We start from the raw sequence: 19,770 nt of genomic DNA, 5'->3' as shown, positions 1-19,770 counted from the left end.
AAATCCTCGTCGCACACACTCTCCCTTCTCCCTGGGCTGAAATCCAAACCCATCTCACTCCCAGTTTTCTCCCTCCCTCTCCTCTGCCTGGGTTCAGTTCTCCAGTTCCTGTCTGTAGACTGACAATAAAATCAATGGGTCTTATTGGGGGTTTGGGGGCCTCCAGCGGGTGTTTGTGAATCCTCCCCGCCCACCTGCCAGGGTTTCCTTCCTTGCCATCGGAGAGACCTCTGATTTATTGTTCTCCCTTGTCGTCCAGGTCTCCCCCTCAGCTTGACATATTTATTTGTCTGGTTAAAAGGATGGTTTCTTTCCTAATGTTCACAATTAAAGGGGTGGGTTCCCCAGGAGATGGCTGCCATTTCAGGGGACATTAAATTAACAATCGACAGAGATGTGTCTGGTGTTGTTACATGGTACAGATTAGATATATTATTTACCGTTCTGTAATAAAGCAAATGTATTATTATTTCTCGCCTTGTAATATAAGACTGTGGCTACGTTATAGATTTCCAGTCATCTCTTCCCTCAGAGGGTTGTTAGTCTTTGGATTTCTCTTCCACAGGGACCAGTTGTATCTGGAGGTCATTGAATATATTGAAGCACAAGTTTGACAGATATTTTATTGACAATGGAGTTAAGGGTTATGGGAAACGGGTAGGAAAATAGAGAGAAAGCTGAGGTGAGGAGGGATTTCTTCACTCGAGGATGTGGTGAAGCTTTGGAATTCTCTACCCCAGAGGAATGTGGAGCCTCAGTCATCAGATATGTTCAAGACAAATATTGATAGGTTTCTAGATATTGAAGATATCGAGGGATAGGGGATCGTGTGGGAAATGGTGCTGAGGTAGATCGGCCAAGGATCTCATTGAATGGTTGAGCAGACTCGGTGGGCCGAATGGCCTACTCTTACTCCTATTTTAATCCCTGTGTCCTGGTCAGGAAGCAGTGAGCTGAGGTTGAATCTGTCAATCAACGTGAATCAGCACCTTCAGGAGAATTGGGAGGGTGAATATTAGATACAGCAGAGTGAGAATGGGGTGGGGGGGTGGGGGGGGGGGGGGGGGGGTGGAGATTTACAGCTTTTGGAGAACGAGAGAGGCAATAATGTTCCATCGAAACTAGAATTGTCTGTTCTGAATTTCTATCCTGTACTAATTGATGACTTTCGTAAATTGTTTTTAAAGGATATTGGAAGGGGAGGAATTATAGACAGATTTCTCAAACTCACTCGATTCCTTCTGATCTGAATATCATCGGCGAGAAGAAGAAATGTTTGTCCGATCTGTGAGCTTCAAAAAATTTTTAATGTGAGTGTGACTGGAAAAGCACCGAGACCCACACAACACACACCCGAGTGAGAGTGTTCCAGTGAACTGACTGTGGAAAGAACTTCAACCAGATACACAGCCTGAAAACATCACACCATTCACAGTGAGGAGAGACAGTGCACATGTTCTGTGTGTAGCCAAGGCTTCCACTGACTGTCCAATCTGGAGAGACACGAGGAGACCCAAAACATGGAGAAACCATGGAAATGTGGGGACTGTGGGAAGGGATACAGATTCCCATCTAAGCTGGAGATTCATCGCCGCAGTCACACTGGAGAGAGACCGTTCACCTGCTCTCAGTGTGAGAAGGGATTTGCTCAGTCATCCACCCTGCAGACACACCAGCGAATTCACACTGGGGAGAAGCCATTCACCTGCTCTCGGTGTGGGAAGGGATTCACTCGATTATCCACCCTGCAGTTACACCAGCGAATTCACACTGGGGAGAAGCCGTTTACCTGCTCTCAATGTGGGAAGGGATTTATTGATTCATCCACCCTGCGGAGACATCAGCGAATTCACACTGGGGAGAGGCCATTCACCTGCTCTCAGTGTGTGAAAGGATTCATTGATTCATCCACCCTACTGAAACATCAGCGAGTTCACACTGGGGTGAAGCCATTCACCTGCTCCCTCTGTGGGAATGGATTTACACAGTTATCCAACCTGCAGAGACATCAGCGAGTTCACACTGGGGAGAGGCCATTCACCTGCTCTTAGTGTTTATAAGAGATCGGATGTATAATCATCTGGAAAGGAATAATTTGCTTAGAGATAGTGAACATGGTTTTGTGAAGGGTAGGTCATGCCTCACAAACCTCATTGTGTTCTTCGAGAAGGTGACCAAACAGGTGGATGAGGGTAAAGCAGTTGATGTGGTGTAAATGGATTTCAGTAAAGCATTTGATAAGGTTCCCCACGGTAGGCTATTGCAGAAAATACAGAAGCATGGGATTCAGGGTGATTTAGCAGTTTGGATCAGAAATTGGCTAGCTGATAGAAGACAAAGGGTGGTGGTTGATGGGAAATGTTCTGACTGGTGTCCAGTTACTAGTGGTGTACCATAAGGATCTGTTTTGGGGCCGCTGCTGTTTGTCATTTTTATAAATGACCTGGAGGAGGGCGTAGAAGGATGGGTGAGTAAATTTGCAGATGATACTAAAGTCGGTGGAGTTGTGGACAGTGCAGAAGGATGTTACAAGTTACAGAGGGACATAGATAAGCTGTAGAGGTGGCAAATGGAGTTCAATGCAGAGAAGTGTGAGGTGATTCATTTTGGAAGGAATAACAGGAAGACAGAGTACTGGGCTAATGGTAAGATTCTTGGTAGTGTGGACGAGCAGAGAGATCTCGGTGTCCATGTACATAGATCCCTGAAAGTTGCCACCCAGGTTGAGAGGGTTGTTAAGAAGGCGTACGGTGTGTTAGCTTTTATTGGTAGAGGAATTTAGTTTCGGAGCCATGAGGTCATGTTGCAGTTGTACAAAACTCTGGTGCGGCCGCATTTGGAGTATTGCGTGCAGTTCTGGTCGCCACGTTATGTGGAAGTATTGGAAAGGGTGCAGAGGAGATTTACAAGGATGTTGCCTGGTATCGAGGGAAGATCTTATGTGGAAAGGCTGAAGGACTTGAGGCTGTTTTCGTTAGAGAGAAGAAGGTTAAGAGGTGACTTAATTGAGGCATACAAGATGATCAGAGGATTAGATAGGGTGGACATTGAGAGCCTTTTTCCTCGGATGGTAATGTCCAGCACGAGCAGACATAGCTTTAAATTGAGGGGAGATAGATATAGGACAGATGTCAGAGGTATGTTCTTCACCCAGAGAGTAGTAAGGGCGTGGAATGCCCTGCCTGCAACAGTAGTGGACTCACCAACACTAAACGCATTCAAATGGTCATTGGATAGGCATATGGACGATAAGGGAATAGTGTAGAAGGACTTTAGAGGGGTTTCACAGGACGGCGCAACATCGTGGGCCTACGGGCCTGTACTGCGCTGTAATGTTCTATGTTCTAGTGTGGGAAGGGATTACATAGAAACATAGAAAATAGGTACAGGAAGAGACCATTTGGCCCTTTGCTCCTGCTCCGCCATTCATTATGATCATTGCTTATCATCCAACTCCATAGCCTAATCCCGCTTTCCCCTCCATATCCTTTGATCCCCTTTGCCCTCAGTGCGATATCTAACTGCTTCTTGAAAACATACAATGTATTGACCTCAACTATTTCCTGTGGTAACAAATTCCACAGTCTCACCACTCTCTGGTTGAAGAAATGTCTCCTCATCTCTGAACTCAGTGGTCTACCCCGTATCCTCAGACTGCAACCTCTGGTTCTGTACACTCCCACCATCGGGAAAATCTTTGCCACATCTACCCTGTCAAGTCCTGTTGGAATATTATAGATTTCTATGAGATCCCCCATTCTTCGGAACTCCAGCAAATACAAACCTAACTGATTCAATCTCTCTTTCGTCTGTCCCACCATCCCAGGAATCAGTCTGGTAAACCTTCTCTGCACTCCCTCTTGAGCAAGAACATCCTGCTTCAGATAAGGAGGCCAAAACTGCTCACAATATTCCAGGTACGGCCTCGCCAAGACCCTGTATAATGACAGCAAGATATTCCTGTACCGCCTGCTGTAGCTGCATGTTTACCTTCAGTGACAGGTGTACGAGGACACCTAGGTCTCGTTGCACATTCCCCTCTCCTAATTTATGGCCATTCAGCTAATCGTCTGCCTTCTTGTTTTTGCTACAAAAGTGGATAACCTCGCATTTCTCCATATTTTACTGCATCCTTTCATTTGCCCACTCACTCAACTTGTGCAAGTCACTTCCTTTACATGTACACAAGGCTGCTAGAGCACAGAGGAGTCTATTTGGCCCATTTTTCCCATGCAAGCTCTTTGTCCAGCGACCCATTTAATCCCACAGTTCGACTATTTTGTTTTCTTTTTCGGAATGCAACAAATTCCCTTTCGGAAGTTACAGTTCAATGAGATTCTAGCACCATTTATGGACAGTGCATTCCAAATCACAACAACTCGCTGTGTTTTACAACAAATAATTGCCAGTGTTTATGTAGTTACATTGTGTACCTTGTGTTGCCCTATTATGCATTTATTTTACCTTATTTTCATGTACTTAATGATCTGTTGAGTTGTCGCATTCTTGGTACATGTGACAATAAACAAAATCCAAATCCAACCGCAGTTTTTCCAACCTAACATTGCAACTATAATCCCTCATCCCTGGAACCATTTTGGTAAATCTCCTTTGCACTGACTCAAGGACCCTCACATCCTCCAGGCTGTGTGGTGATCACTGGTTTGCACCGACCCAGATGTTCTGTCTTCCTGTCTGTGATGTCATCGCGCACCCACAATTGCACAGTGACATCACCCCCACTCCCCGGGTGACTCCTCAATGGTGTCACTAACAAGACCAACAGCAAATATTGCCAAACCCCAGTTGGTGAGATTATAACGTTTGACCTTCTTGAACCGCTGCAGTCTGTGTGGTGAAGGTGCTCCCACAATGCTGTTAGATAAGGAGTTACAGGTTATTCACCCAGTGATGATGACGGAACAGCGGTGATATATGTCCAAATCATTATGCGCTAATCTATTTATATTGAGCCTTTACGGTAATAAAACATTCCTCAATATTTCACAGAAATGTTATCAAACAACATTGACACGAGCCACGTAAGCAGATATTAGGGCTGATGGCCAAAAGATGGATCAAAGAGGTAAGTTTGAAGGAATATCCTAAAGGAGGAAAGTTAGATTGAGGCGGAGAGAGGAAGGAAATTCCACAATTTATGGCCTTGGGGAAAATGAAGGTGCAGCCACAAATGGAGGCACAGTTAAAATCAGAATGTTCAGGAATTTGAGGAAGTGCAGATATCCCAGAGGGTTGTGAGGCTGGAGGAGATTACAGCGGTCAGTCAGTGAGCATAGGGGTGATGGGTGAACAGGATTTGGTGTGAGGAAGCACACAGGCAGCAGAGTTTTGTGTGACCCCCAGGACTACAGGGAGAATGAATCTGGGAGGCTGGCCCGGCGTGTGTAGGATAATAGAGGTAACAGGAATGGATGGGAGTTTCAGCAATAGATGAACTGGGATTAGGGTGCAGTTGGGTGAAGTTCCTGATGTGGAAATGGTGGTCTTGGGGATGATGGGGATATGTGCTTGTACACTCATCTTGGGGTGAAATATTATTCTGAAGGTGTGAAGAGTTTGTGTCAACCTCACTCAGTTGCCAGGGAGAGGGTTGGAGGAGATTCCAGTTCCTCTTGTACTGGATGTCAGACTGGTCAGGGTGCTGTGTGATTTTGATGGGAACGTGTAGGCGATGGTGTTAACGTACATCACAAAGGGAGACACATTGGCGTAGTGGTATTGTCACTGCACTTGTAATCCAGAGACCCAGGGTAATGCTCTGGGGAAATGGGTTTGAATCCCACCAGGCAGATGGTGGAATTTGAATTGAGTAAAAATATGGAATTTAAAAAGTTTAAAATGACGACCGTGAAACTATTGTTGATTGTTGTAAAAACCCATCTGGTAAATGTCCTTGAAGGAAATCTGCCATCGTTACCCAGCCTGGCCTCCATGTGGAAGCACCAACAGCAATGAGGCTGAGTCTGAAATGGCTGAGCTCTCAGCTCTTTCTTGGTGGCGGGAGAGCTTCAGAGTTTGGAGATTCTAAGTTCTGTTTGAGTTGAAGACATAAAGGACAGAGTCTTGTGTAGATCCACACTGGGTGGGAGGTTCTCTTCCCTGAAGGACATCAGTGATCCAGCTGGGTTTTTGTGACAATCCAGCCGTTTTCATGGTCACTTTTTCCCAGTGTCGGCCCCACAAATGACCAGATTCATTCAGCTCAATTTCACAACCTGCCTTTGTGTTTTTGTGGGTTCTCTCTCACCCCCTATTTTCAATCAATTTCACAGGATGTGAGATGGGGATTTGTTGGGAAACTCGAATCGAACATCGCATCAGGATCTGACAGTCACCCAATTTGTGACTTTATATCATCCAATTTCGAACATGGAAGGAAAAAGCATCGTTCACAGTGGGGAGAAACTGTTCACGTGCTGTGTGTGTGGGCGAGGATTCAGTCGATCATCTGGACTGTCAAAACATAAATGCAGTCAGACCAGGCAGAAACCGTGGAAATGTGGGGAATGTGGGAAGGGATTCAGATACCCGTCTGAGTTGGAAACCCATCGACGCCGTCACACTGGAGAGAGGCCGTTCACCTGTTCTGTGTGTGCGAAGGGATTCATGAAGTCAAAGAGCCTGGTAAAACACCAGCAGATTCACACCGCAGAGAAACCTTTTCAGTGTCCAGAATGCGGGAAGTGCTTTAAAGGTTCCAGCGAATTGATGTCCCACCAACGTGTTCACACTGACGAGAAACCATTTAGGTGCTCTCACTGTGGGACTGGGTTCAAATGGTCATCTCAACTCACCGTACACCAACGCGCTCACACTGGGGAGAGACCTTTCAAATGCTCAGACTGTGAGAAGTGCTTCAAAAGTTCCTGGGAACTTATGCGACATCGACGTGTTCACACTGACAAGACACCGTGCAGGTGCTCTCACTGTGGGACTGGGTTCAGATGGTCCTCTCAACTCACTGTACACCAGCGCACCCACACTGGGGAGAGGCCATTCACCTGCTCCGAGTGTGGGAAGGGATTCCCTCGGTCATCCCACCTGGTTATACATCAGAGAGTTCACACTGGGGAGAAACCATTCACCTGTTCCCTGTGTGGGAAAGGATTCACTACCTTATCTAACCAGCTGGTACACCAGCGCACTCACACTGGGGAGAAACCATTCACCTGTACCATGTGTGGGAAGGGATTCATTGAGTCATCCGCCCTGCTGACACATCAGCGCACTCACACAATGCTGGGCCCATTCACCTGCTCCAAGTGTGGGAAGAGAGTCACTACCTTATCCAGTCTGCGGACACACCAGCGAGTTCACACGGGGGAGCGGCCATTCACCTGCTTTGTGTGTAAGAAGAGATTCACTCACTCATCCGCCCTGCTGAGACACCAGCGACTTCACGAGTAACAATAGTGACTGAGCTTTGCTGTTAATCACATCCAGGACTGAACTATGTTCATTGGGGGCTGTTTCTCCTGTTGGTAATGAACCCCAGCCAGTTATAGTAGCTAATATTGTGGACAAAAGTGAAATAAGTCAACTTTCTATTTTACACACATCATGTTGAATCTTTTTAATATATCTAATACAAGTTAGATATGAAATGTTTTGAAATGTTCTCCCTCTTTCCTGTCTCCTCCATCCTCACCTCCAATCAGTGCGAGACAATCCGATCTGCTGCCTCTGCGGGTTTCCTCACTTCCACCAATCCACACGGACAAATATCTCTCCGTGTCCACTTCCTTCTCCATCCAGCCTCCCCCCACATACCAGTGAGTTCATACTGCAGAGAGAGGGTTTAAATGCTGAGACTGTGACAGGAGCTGTAAAACCCACATTCACTGATGGTTCACCAGCGCAGTCACTCCGGTTCCACTCCATTCATCTGCTCTCAGTGCAGGAAGAGGTTCAGCCGTTGGTCCATCCTGCAGCAACACCAGTGAGTTCACACTGGGAAGAGGTCATTCACCTGCTCCATGTGTGGGGAGGGATTCACTGAGTTATTCAACCTGTTAACACACCAGTGAGTTCACACTGACTGAAGATATTCTAAATGTCTGGATTGTGGAAAGTATAAAATACACTAACAAGAGACTGTTCAGAATCTCTCACAGTGGGACTGGGTTCAGGTGATCATGTGGACTCGGTGTCCGCCAGCACACTCACACTGGGCAGAGGCTGTGCATCTGTTCCATGTGTGGGAAGAGATTCGCTCAGTCATCCCACCTCAACACACATCCACTTGTTCAGCTTTCAAAGTTCTGAGTGTGAACAGAGATTTAAAAGCAAATCGGATCTGCTGACACACAAGCACATTCACACGAGTAAGAGGCTATTCACCCACTCTGTGTGGCAAGAGATTCACTTAGTCATCTCACCCACCGAGACACCAGCAAATTCATGGTGATTACAGGGGTTGGATTCTGCTGTTAATCACATCCAGGAGTGAACCATGTTCATTCCGACATTTGGGGTTTGTTTCTGCTGATGTTAACAATTCTAGTAACTGGAATGAAGTTTAATATTCTGGATTAATGTCAAATAAATCAACTTTGTTTAAATCTGTTGTGTATTTTGTCTTTCCCACCTAAGTGGTTAACTTTACCTGTCTGGAGCTCAGAAAGGACAATCTGGGGTTGGATCACACAGCAGGAACAGAACTTCAGCCTGGACACAGTCCTTCAGGGTCACACTGAGAGGGACAAACAACACGTTGGTCTTTCTCATCTCTCCACTGACAGCAAAGTCCCCGTGTGGGTTAATCCTGAGATTTGTAAGAAACGTGTCCAGCCTCTCGCTTCCAAGATTCAGAGCTCCTAGACAAGGAACAGAAGCTCCTTTACAACTGTGTTCAGAGTCAGGAAGAACAATGGTGAATACTGGAAATGTGCTGTCAGATCGGAGATTGGTGTAAAACTGGGATCTGTTCCTGACTGAAAGTGAAACGGCAGCTTTACTATTTACAGACTGGAAGCTTAAAGATTTAAAATGTCTGAATCTGCCAATGTAAGGTAATAAAATCAAATTTCATATGGAACCTTTAACCATCTCTCATACTCAGTAGCTGTGATCAAATTAGTGTTTATTATAGGTCCAGAATAACTGTTCTTTCACCTCCCATTTACTTCTAATGTAGTGGAAACTGACAGAATCCGCCAATATTTGAAAGATATTTACAAATAATTTCCGAGTTTCTTACAGTTGGGATCTTTTTCTGTTCTGTCCACTCGGTGTTTGATAACAAACTTTCCCCTGTGAATATCCAGCTGGAGTTTTGGGCCCTGATCTCTTTCCTTGTTCACCTTGCTGACTCTAAACATTGAATCTTGTGATTTCGGACACCATATAATTTAACTCCCAGCAACAGATTGTCTTTTACTGACAATCAGACCCACGCAGAATCTCTGGCTGTATTTCTTCAGAAGCTGCTTCTCAGTCACAGCTCCAGGATCCCAGGTTAGATTCCCGATTGGGTCACTGTGTGGAGTCTGCACGTTTTCCCTGTGTCTGCATAGGTTTCTTCCAGGCGCTCCGGTTTCCTCCCACAAGTCCCGAAAGACATGCTGTTAGGTGAATTGGACATTCTGAAATCTCCCTCTGTGTACCTGAACAGGCGCCGTAATGTGGCGACTAACTGCTTTTCTGCAAAATGCGTGCTACCTTAGCTCCTCCCATTAATCACATCATCTTACCAAGCTGAAATCTAATTAACTCCACAGGGAATCTCCTTAATCCAAACAAAACTCCATTAGCCGCATGTTTTTTTACAATGCCTTAATTACACCTCTCGCTCCCAAAATCTTTCAAACCTTAAAAATACTACTGCAGCAGTCTCACACACACTAACCCAGGCCTTTAACCCTTACAGCACCGTGACTGCAGCAGTCTCACACACACTAACCCAGGCCTTTAACCCTTACTGCACCATGACTGCAGCAGTCATACGCACACTAACCCAGGCCTTTAACCCTTAATACACCATGACTGCAGCAGTCATACACACACTAACCCATATCTTTAACCCTTACTGCACCATGACTGCAGCAGTCACACACACACTAACCCAGGCCTTTAACCCTTACTGCACCAAATACCTATAATACAATCTATCTGAAATCCCTCCATTCATCACAGGCCCATTGTCCCAAATGTCTAATTGTCGTATAGAAATCCTGTAGAGTTCTCACTGGGACAGGCACCTATCAATATGTTTTGAAAAATAAACTGCTGGTTTATGATTTTTATAGTGGCTGCAAAAGCTTTGAACACAGTTAATGAAAAGGATACAACGTGACACACAGCCTTAAACTAATACAGAAATTACAAAGTCATTTCAGACTTAAAACTTATACCAAGTGTGTGTAAAATCAGTGCTTAAAGGTGATCAGGGTGTAAATGTTGGGAGAACAAAATACAGCATGATATATTCAATTAATATATGTTGGTAAGCAGTAGGAGTTAAAATAACTAAAGAACTATGAAAACTAACTGGAGGGAATTATTTAAGTTCACATGCCAAAGGTGGTTCGATACTGTTACAGAAAGTGACTGCTTATTTCCAGAAACTGCAAGTTAAAGATTACACTAATTTCAGACACAAGGTTGAAGGTTTGAAACCTCAGTTTTCTTCACAGAACAGGGCCTCAAACCGAAGTATAACAGTTAATTATCAATGGCTGGAGTGTTTTTTTATAAATATTTTTATTCTCCTTTTTTCACATTTTCTCCCAAATTTACACTCACCAACAATAATCAACAATCAGTAACGAATGCAATGTCAATCCCCATATCAATAACAACAATCCCATCCTCCCACTAAGCCCCCAAACATTAGCCTGCATGTTAACATAAACAAATGATAAAAAGGAATCAGGAATCACTCAGTCACCATTATAACATAAAGGCCCCTCCCCCAACACTCCCAGCAGCCCGCCCCCTAATGTTCGATGTAATCCAATTCTCAAAAGTGTACAATGAATAACGCCCATGAATTGCAGAACCCCTCCATCCTTCTCTTCAGTTCAAATTTGACCTTCTCAAGAGTCAAGAATTCCAGCAGGTCCCCCCACCACGCCAGGGCACAGGGTGGGGAGGTTGGTCTCCGCCCTAACAGTATCCGCCTTCGGGCTCTCAACGAGGCGAAGGCTACAACATCTGCCTCCGCACCAGTTTCCAACCCCGGCTGGTCCGATACCCCGAATATGGCCTCCTGAGGGCCTGGGTCCAGTTTCACGTGCACCACTTTAGTGATTACCCTAAAAACCTCCTTCCAGTAATGCTCCATTTTTGGACAGAATCAAAACATATGAACGTGATTTGCGCCCCCCCCCCCCCAACAACGTTCACATACATCTTCTACCCCCTCAAAAAGCCGGCTCATCCTCGCCCATGTGAGGTGCGCTCCACCTTCAGCTCTATCAGCCCCAACCTCGTGCACGAGGTGGAGGAATTCACCCTCCGGAGCACCTCACACCAGAACCCCTCCTTCATACCCTCTCCCAACTCTTCATCCCACTTTACCTTGATCCCATCCAGCGGTGCCTTCTCCTCTTCCAAAATAGCCACGTAAACCGCCGACACTACTCCCTGCTCTAGTCCCCCTGTTGTCAGCACCTCCTCCATCAATGTGGAAGTCGGCTCTATCGGAAAGCTCTGTATCTCCTTTCTGGCAAGGTCTCAAACCTGCATATCTTTCAGTGTCCTAATTCCTTTCTCCTCCCATCTCCGAAAATTTCCATCCCTCTTCCCTGGCTCAAATCTATGGTTCCCCCAAATCGGCCTTTCCCTTGCCCCTGCCCCCAACCAGAAATGCTGGTGAAACTTCCTCCAAATTCGCAAGGAAACTATTACTACCGGACTCCCTGAGTATTTCCCTGGGGCTGTCAGGAGCGGCGCTGTTGCTAACGCCTTCAATCCCGACCCCCTACACAAACTCTCCTCCATTCTGACCCACTGGGAGTCAACCAATGGCTGGGGAGCTAACGGTTCCAGACCGTAGCTCACCCAACCTTTATGGGATTCGCAGCAGTTGTCCTGTAATTAAACCATTAAAGTGTAACTTTGTCCTGGCCTCGGGACATGGGATGTATTTCACTTGTTCACTTTGGCAGGAAGAATAGAAAAAACAATATTCTTGTGATCTTATGAAACAAAGTCCCATCTTCACACTGAGGATACCCTCCATTGTCCTGTGTGACACTATCACTGTGCTAAATGGGGTAGATTCAGAACACATCTCGATAAAAACAGGGTATCCAAGAGGTGCTGTGGGCCATCAGCAGCTTAATATTCAATTACAATCAAACCTCATAGGCCGGTATATCCCTCACTCTGCCATTACCATCAAGCCAAGGGACCAACTCTGGTTCAACATGGAGCGGAGGAGAACATGTCAGGAGCAGCACCAGGTTTCCCTAAAGCACATTCCAATCTGTGACCCTATAACATGGGACAATTAGCAAAATAAGCAGATAAACAGCTTGCTCGAGGCAGGAGTAAGCAATCCCAAAAACAATGGATCAGATCAAAGCTGCAGTCATTGAATCCCTACAGTATAGGAGGCTTTTCAATTCATCAAGTCTCCACTGACCCTCTGAAAGAGCACTCCATCTAAGCCCAAACCCCACCCTATCCCCTAACCCCACCGAAGAGCAATTTACCTAACCTGCACATCTTTGGACTGTGGGAGGAAACCGGAGCACCCGGAGGAAACCCACGCAGACACGGGGAGAATGTGCAAGCTCCACACAGACAGTAACCCAAGGTCAGAATTAGACCCTGGTGCCTGGCGCTGTGAGGCAGCAGTGCTAACCACTGTGCCATTGTGCAGCCCGGCTACATCCAGTCGTAAATGGTGGTGAACAATTAAATAAATCAGAGGAGCAGGACGTTACACAAACAACAACATTGTCAATAATTGGGGAGACAATGTGTTGCCCTCTCCCTAGCGGGCAGGGTCCAGTCGGTCAAAATGACGGTGCTCACGAGGTTTCTGTTCCTCTTCCAGTGTCTACCTATCATGATCCCGAAGGCTTTTTTCAGGAGGGTCAGGAGGAGCATTACGGGGTTTGTGTGGGCGCAGAAGACCCCGAGGGTGAGGAGGGTATTCCTGGAGCGGGGTAGGGAAGTGGGGGGGGGGGGGGGGGGTGTTGGCGCTGCCCAACCTGTGTAGGTACTGCTGGGCTGCGAACATGGGGATGATACGTAGGTGGGTGATGGAGGGGGAGGGGGCGGCATGGAAGAGGTTGGAGGCGGCGTCTGTGTGGGCACGAGCCTAGAGGCGCTGGTGACGGCGCCGCTGCCGCTCCCCCCAGCAAGGTATTCTACGAGTCCGGTGGTGGTGGCTACCCTCAAAAGATGGGGGTAGTGGAGGCGGCATAGGAGGGAGGTGAAGGCTTCACTTTGGTCCCCGCTACGGGGGAACCACTGGTTTGTACCAGGGAGGATGGATGGAGGGTTTTTGAGCTGGCACAGGGCAGGTATCAGGCGGATGGGGGACCTCCTTCTCGGTGGGACGTTTGCAACCTTAGAGGAGTTGGAGGGGAGGTGGGGTCTACCCCCAGGGAATATCTTCAGGTATATGCAGATTAGGGTGTTTGTTAGGCGGCAGGTGGCGGAGTTTCCACTGTTGTCGCCAAGGGGGGTTCAGGACAGGGTGCTCTCGGGGACGTGGGTTGGAGAGGGGAGGATCTCGGCAATCTACCAAGTGATGCAGGAAGGGGAGGAGGCCTCGGTGGAAGAGCTGAAAGATGTGGGAGGAGGAGCTGGGAGAGGAGATTGACGAGGGGATGTGGGTGGATGCTTTGGGGAGGTTGAATTCCTCCTCCTCTTGCGCGTGGCTTAGTTTAATCCAACTAAAGGTGCTGCATAGGGCGCATATGACTGGGACAAGGCTGAGCCAGTTCTTTGGGGGAGAGGACAGGTGTGGCAGGTGTTTGGGGAGCCCAGCAAACCACACCCACATGTTCTCGGCGTGTCCTGCATTGGAGGGGTGTTGCGGGGACGTTGTCAAGGGTGGTTGGCTCCAGGGTGGAGCCGGGCTGGGGGCTTGCAATTTTCAGGGTAGCATTGGAGCCGGGAACACAGGAGGTGAAAGAGGCCGGTATTCTGGCCATTGCGCCCCTGGTAGCCCGGCGCAAGATTCTTTTACAGTGGAAGGATGTGAAGCCCCCAAGCGCGGAATCCTGGATCAACGACATGGCCGGGTTCATCAAACTGGTTACTGTTTTTCTTTGTTTTGTTGGTTAAAATTTGAATAAAAATTACTTTTAAAAACAAAAAATAATTGGGGAGACAAGCACATCAGTGCAAATGACTCTGTTTTATGTTTAGTGATCCCTCCGCCTACTCACTGTCACATCACAATAACGTCCCTGAATCCCAAGACTAAGAGAGACACTCTGGGAGGAATGCAGAGCTGGGACTAGTCCATGGAGTAACTCAAGGTGTCAGAACTGAAATAACCCGGAGTTAGAAAGGAGAAAAGTTCCCAAAATGCAGCAGTCTGTATCAGAACATCAATTAATCTTCTCTTATCCTGAAGAAATGAAGGTCTCGACTGTGTGTATGAAACAATATTAGTTCACTTGACATTTATCCAGAGGATTTTCAACCCCAACCCAGTAATAGGGATTATCAGAAATAAACTCCCAACAATCAGAATGCAGAAGGTTCAGTCCGGGATGTGATTAACAGCAGCAATAACTGCAGAATCCAACCCCTGCGGTCTCCCCTTGCTGCGGCTGCGTTGGTGAGCCAGCAGGTGGAATGAGCGAGTGAATCTCTTCCCACACTCCGAGCAGGTGAACGGCCTCTCCCCAGTGTGAACACGCTGGTGTGTCAGTAAATTAGATCTACAAGTGAATCCATTTCCACAGTCAGAGCAGATAAATGGTTTATCCCCAGTGTGAACTTGCTGGTGTGACAGCAGGTGGGATGACTGAGTGAATCCCTTCCCACACTTGGAGCAGGTAAATGGTTTCTCCCCTGTGTGAACCCGCTGGTGAGCCAGCAGGTGAAATGAGCGAGTGAATCCCTTCCCACAGTCAGAGCAGGAGAATGGTTTCTCCCCTGTGTGAACCCGCTGGTGAGCCAGCAGGTGGAATGAGCGAGTGAATCCCTTCCCACAGTCAGAGCAGGTGAACGGCCTCTCCCCAGTGTGAATCCGCTGGTGACTCAGTAAGTAGGCTATACAAACAAATCCCTTCCCACATTTGGAGCAAATGAAGGGTTTATCCACAGTGTGAGTGCACTGGTGTGTCAGCAGGTTGGATGAGACACTGAATCCCTTCCCACACTTTGAGCAGGTGAACGGTTTCTCCCCAGTGTGAACTCGCTGGTGCATCACCAGGTGGGATGAGCAAGTGAATCCCTTCCCACAGTCAGAGCAGGTGAACGGCCTCTCCCCAGTGTGAATCTGCTGGTGTCTCAGCAGATCATTTGTGAATTTAAAGCTCTTCCCACATTCAGAGCATTGGAAAGGTTTCTTATCCGAGTGAACAAGTTGGTGTGATCTGAGGCTGGTTAAATAAATGAATCCTTTTCCACATAAGGAGCAGGTGAATGGCCTCTCCCCAGTGTGAACTCGCTGGTGTTTCTGGAGGCTGGAAGACTGAGTGAACCCCTTTCCACACACAGATCAGGTGAATGGCCTCTCCCCAGTGTGAGTATGTTCATGTTCAATGAGTGTCTGTGATCGTTTAAACAGCTTCCCACAGTGAGAGCAGCTGAAATGTCTCTCAGTGCGAACAACCTGGTGCTTGACCAGGTCCTCGGAGCTTTTATTGTTATCACAGTCTGACTGGTTAAACAGCCCCTCATCAATGTGAACTTGCTGGTGGGTCCGCAGGTGAGATGACTGAATGAATCCCTTCCCACACACAGAGCAGGCGAACGGCTTCTCTCCAGTGTGACTGTGTCGATGCATTTCCAGCAGGGATGGGTAATTGAATCCCTTCCCACAGTCCCCACATTTCCACGGTTTTTCCATGGTGTTCATGTCCTTGTCTCTCCAGGTTGGATGATCAGTTGAAGCTTCGTCCACACACAGAACACGTGTACGGTTTCTCTCCGCTGTGAATGGCGTGATGTTTTTTCAGGCTGTGTAACTGGTTAAAGCTCTTTCCACAGTCAGTTCACTGGAACACTCTCTCAGGTGTGTAGATCTCTGCTTTTTCAGTCACACTGATAGAACATAGAACAGTACAGCACAGAACAGGCCCTTCGGCCCTCGATGTTGTGCCGAGCAATGATCACCCTACTTAAACCCACGTAACCCGTATACCCGTAACCCAACAATCCCCCCATTAACCTTACACTACGGGCAATTTAGCATGGCCAATCCACCTAACCCGCACATCTTTGGACTGTGGGAGGAAACCGGAGCACCCGGAGGAAACCCACGCACACACGGGGAGGACGTGCAGACTCCACACAGACAGTGACCCAGCCGGAAATCGAACCTGGGACCCTGGAGCTGTGAAGCATTGATGCTAACCACCATGCTACCGTGAGGCTTTCCCACAGACAGAACCAACAAATGCCATGCTGAAGGGCAGCATGGTAGCATAGTGGTTAGCATCAATGCTTCACAGCTCCAGGGTCCCAGGTTCAATTCCCGGCTGGGTCACTGTCTGTGCGGAGTCTGCACGTCCTCCCCGTGTGTGCGTGGGTTTCCTCCGGGTGCTCCGGTTTCCTCCCACAGTCCAAAGATGTGCGGGTTAGGTGGATTGGCCATGCTAAATTGCCCGTAGTGTCCTAAAAAGTAAGGTTAAGGGGGGAGTTGTTGGGTTACGGGTATAGGGTAGATACGTGAGTTTGAGTAGGGTGATCATTGCTCGGCACAACATCGAGGGCTGAAGGGCCTGTTCTGTGCTGTACTGTTCTAAATTCTAAATTCTAAAAACATTTCTCCTTCCACATTCAAAGACCGACGGTATTCAGGTTCTGATAAATTGAGTGACTCTGTCAGATCTTAATGTGATGTTTGGTTTGAGTTTCCCATCTGCAAATCAACGTCCTCTTGAACCTTGTAAAAGACATTGACAGTGTCAGTATTACCATTAGTACAGGATAGAAATTTAGAACTGACAATTCCAGTTTCTATGGTTTTTGTCTCTCTCGTTTCCTAAACTTGTGCTTCTCAACTAAACCAGAAAGTTGGGCAGCATGGTGGCACAGTGGGTTAGCCCTGCTGCCTCACGGCGCCGGGGTTCCAGATTCGATCCCAGCTCTGGGTCACTGTCCGTGTGGAGTTTGCACATTCTCCCCGTGTTTGCATGGGTTTCGTGCAACACAACCCAAAGATGTGCAGGGTAGCTAGATTGGCCACGCTAAATTGCCTCTTAATTGGAAAAAATGAATTGGGTACACTAAATTTATTTTAAAAACTAAACCAGAATGTTGTTTTCAGTGTCTATGAGACATTCTGCAGGTATCCACCAGTGTGGAAGGTCTCAAGTGTTCCAGGACCACACGGGCACAGAAAAGGGGCCGACAGCCAGAGTTACCCCCTGCCACTCTGTAAATTGCTGTTTTAACCAGGCCCAAGAGCAGGTCCAGGAGCAGATTCTCTGACTTACCCAGTCCCCTCCACACAGGGCAGGCAGTGATTCGGAGTGTGGGGTCGAAGTGCAAACAAGGTGGAGAAGTAGTTCCTTCAGGTGACTATACGGAGACTCTAACCTCTCACTGAATATAAATATATGGCCCAAAGACTCCTGGAGGCCCCGGACATCATGCTCAGCCTGAGAGCTGTTTAAAAACTTGTTCCCTCATTGTTAAACCTGCCGGACAATAGGACCCGGTGATAACTGAAACCCTGAAGCTCCGCCTACTTACTGTGACGTCATGCGGCGAATGCGCTCTACGCTGACCCAAAATTATGACCTTTAGCCGGAACCTGGGTCTGGGGGAAAAAGACCCGGAGTTGGAAACGCGGGACCTGCAGAGTCTCATTCGGGGTTTGAGGCCCTCACCAGGTGTTTAGAAACCCTCCCTATCCAGATCCGGCTCCGTCAGAGTTTCCGAATCCTTCCCTGATGCAGAGATGACAAAACAACACCACCCCCTCTTGACCATTACTCACAGTGCGCATGCTCCCATACTGGGCGCTACTGCGCCTGCGCTTGTTGTCCTCTGGTGTCAATAGGGGACATTCACTGCTGGGGGGAATGCTGGGTAAATACACCAACATCGAATACCCTAATTAGAGACTCGTAATCTTTTTCCTGCGATGTGGATATTGGGGGAGAATCGAGAAATTAATAAAACTAGGAACCAGGTTATAATGTGCACAGACCCTTCATGGGCAGCACAAGTGAATAGCACTGTGGCTTCACAGCGCCAGGGTTCCAGGTTCAATTCCCTGCTGGGTCACTGTCTGTGCGGAGTCTGCACGTTCTCCCTGTGTCTGCGTGGGTTTCCTCCGGGTGCTCCAGTTTCCTCCCACAGTCCAAAGACGTGCAAGTTAGATTGATTGGCCATGATAAATTTCCCTTAGTGACCAAAAAGGTTGGGAGGGGTTATTGGGTTATAGTAATAGGGGGGAAGTTGGTCGGTGCAGACTCAATGGGCCGAATGGCCTCCTATGATTATCCATCAGAAAGATGGAGTAGGAATTGGTGGAGAATTTCAAATTCCCAAACGCTTTCCAGACAGCAGCTCCAGTCAAATGTAAACTCAGAGGGTGGGGTGACTGAGTTAAGTATTTGAGTTAAATATTTCAGTGAAGCATTTTGGTGCTGCAGTGGTTAGCATTGTTGCCTCAGCGGTTAGCATTGTTGCCTCACAGTGGTTTGCATTGTTGCCTCACAGTGATTAGCACTGTTGCCTCACAGTGCCAGTGCCTCAAATTCAATTCCGGCCTTGGTTGAGTGTGTGGAGATCGCACTTTCTCCCCATATCTGTGTTTTTCCTCTGGGTGCTCCGGTTTGCTCCCACAGTCCAAAGATGTGCAGGTTAGGTGGATTGGCAATGCTAAATTGCCCCTTAATATCCACAGATGTTGGGTGGCACAGTGCTTAGCACTATTGCCTCACAGCGGCAGAGACTCGAGTTCAATTCTGGCCTTAGGTGACTGTGGAGATCGCACTTTCTCTCTGTGTCTGCGAGGGTTTCCTCTGGGTGCTCCGGTTTTCTCCCACCAATGCAGGTTCGGTGGATTGGCTATGCTAAATTGCCCTTTAGTGTCCTGTCTTCTCCCCATTATCCCTGAACCCTTATTAATCAAGAAATCCACTTTTCGGGTGACATGGTGTCGCAGTGGCATCACAGCGCCAAGGAGTCAGGTTCGATCACAGCCCCAGGTCACTGTCCATGTGGAGTTTGCACAATCTCCCCATGTCTGCGCGGGTTTCACCCCTACAACCCAATGATGTGCAGGGTTGGTCATGCTAAATTTCCCCTTAATTGGAGAACATTAGGAAAAAGAGATATCCTCTTCCAAATAAAGAAAACCAGTTTTGTGCTTGAGGTGCTGTTACCTACAGGGCTACAGTTCTTTCCTAGAACATGAGAACCAGGAGTAGGCAATTTAGCCTCTTGAGCCGGCTCCCTCATTCAATACGATCATGGCTGATCTTATCATGGCCTCATCTCCATCTCCACTGTCCTCCCTTTCACCATAACCCGTCAATCCATCTCCACTGTCCTGCCCTTTCACCGTAACCCGTCAATCCATCTCCACTGTCCTCCCTTTCACCATAACCCGTCAATCCATCTCCACTGTCCTCCCTTTCACCATAACCCGTC

General features: G+C 47.6%; 2 protein-coding genes across 6 annotated transcripts; one reads left to right on the top strand and one right to left on the bottom strand.

Annotated features, from left to right (window-relative positions):
* Positions 1–1,202: 1,202 nt before the first annotated feature.
* Positions 1,203–9,058, top strand: LOC119960333 (zinc finger protein 239-like). 5 transcript variants are annotated; one of them, XM_038788069.1, is made up of 3 exons: positions 3,903–3,917; positions 5,011–5,086; positions 6,294–9,058. In XM_038788069.1, the coding sequence occupies exon 3, from the start codon at positions 6,391–6,393 to the stop codon at positions 7,426–7,428; it is 1,038 nt and encodes a 345-aa protein (XP_038643997.1). In that variant the 5' UTR covers positions 3,903–3,917; positions 5,011–5,086; positions 6,294–6,390; the 3' UTR covers positions 7,429–9,058. The 5 variants fall into 5 exon arrangements, with proteins under 5 accessions (XP_038643999.1, XP_038643998.1, XP_038644000.1 ...); XM_038788071.1 differs by lacking the exons at positions 3,903–3,917; positions 5,011–5,086 and adding an exon at positions 1,203–1,310; XM_038788070.1 differs by lacking the exons at positions 3,903–3,917; positions 5,011–5,086 and adding an exon at positions 2,096–2,129.
* A 5,238-nt stretch (positions 9,059–14,296) lies between these two features.
* LOC119960325 (gastrula zinc finger protein XlCGF8.2DB-like) lies at positions 14,297–15,649 on the bottom strand (the record flags this gene model as incomplete). The annotated part of the gene is made up of 1 exon (XM_038788060.1): positions 14,297–15,649. A coding segment is annotated over one exon (957 nt), but the record flags the coding sequence as incomplete, so codon positions are not given.
* Between the last annotated feature and the right edge of the window lie 4,121 nt (positions 15,650–19,770).

The sequence above is a fragment of the Scyliorhinus canicula genome, unplaced genomic scaffold, assembly GCF_902713615.1.
Source record: "Scyliorhinus canicula unplaced genomic scaffold, sScyCan1.1, whole genome shotgun sequence".
NCBI lineage: Eukaryota > Metazoa > Chordata > Chondrichthyes > Carcharhiniformes > Scyliorhinidae > Scyliorhinus > Scyliorhinus canicula.
This window is presented reverse-complemented; position numbering and strand designations above follow the sequence as displayed.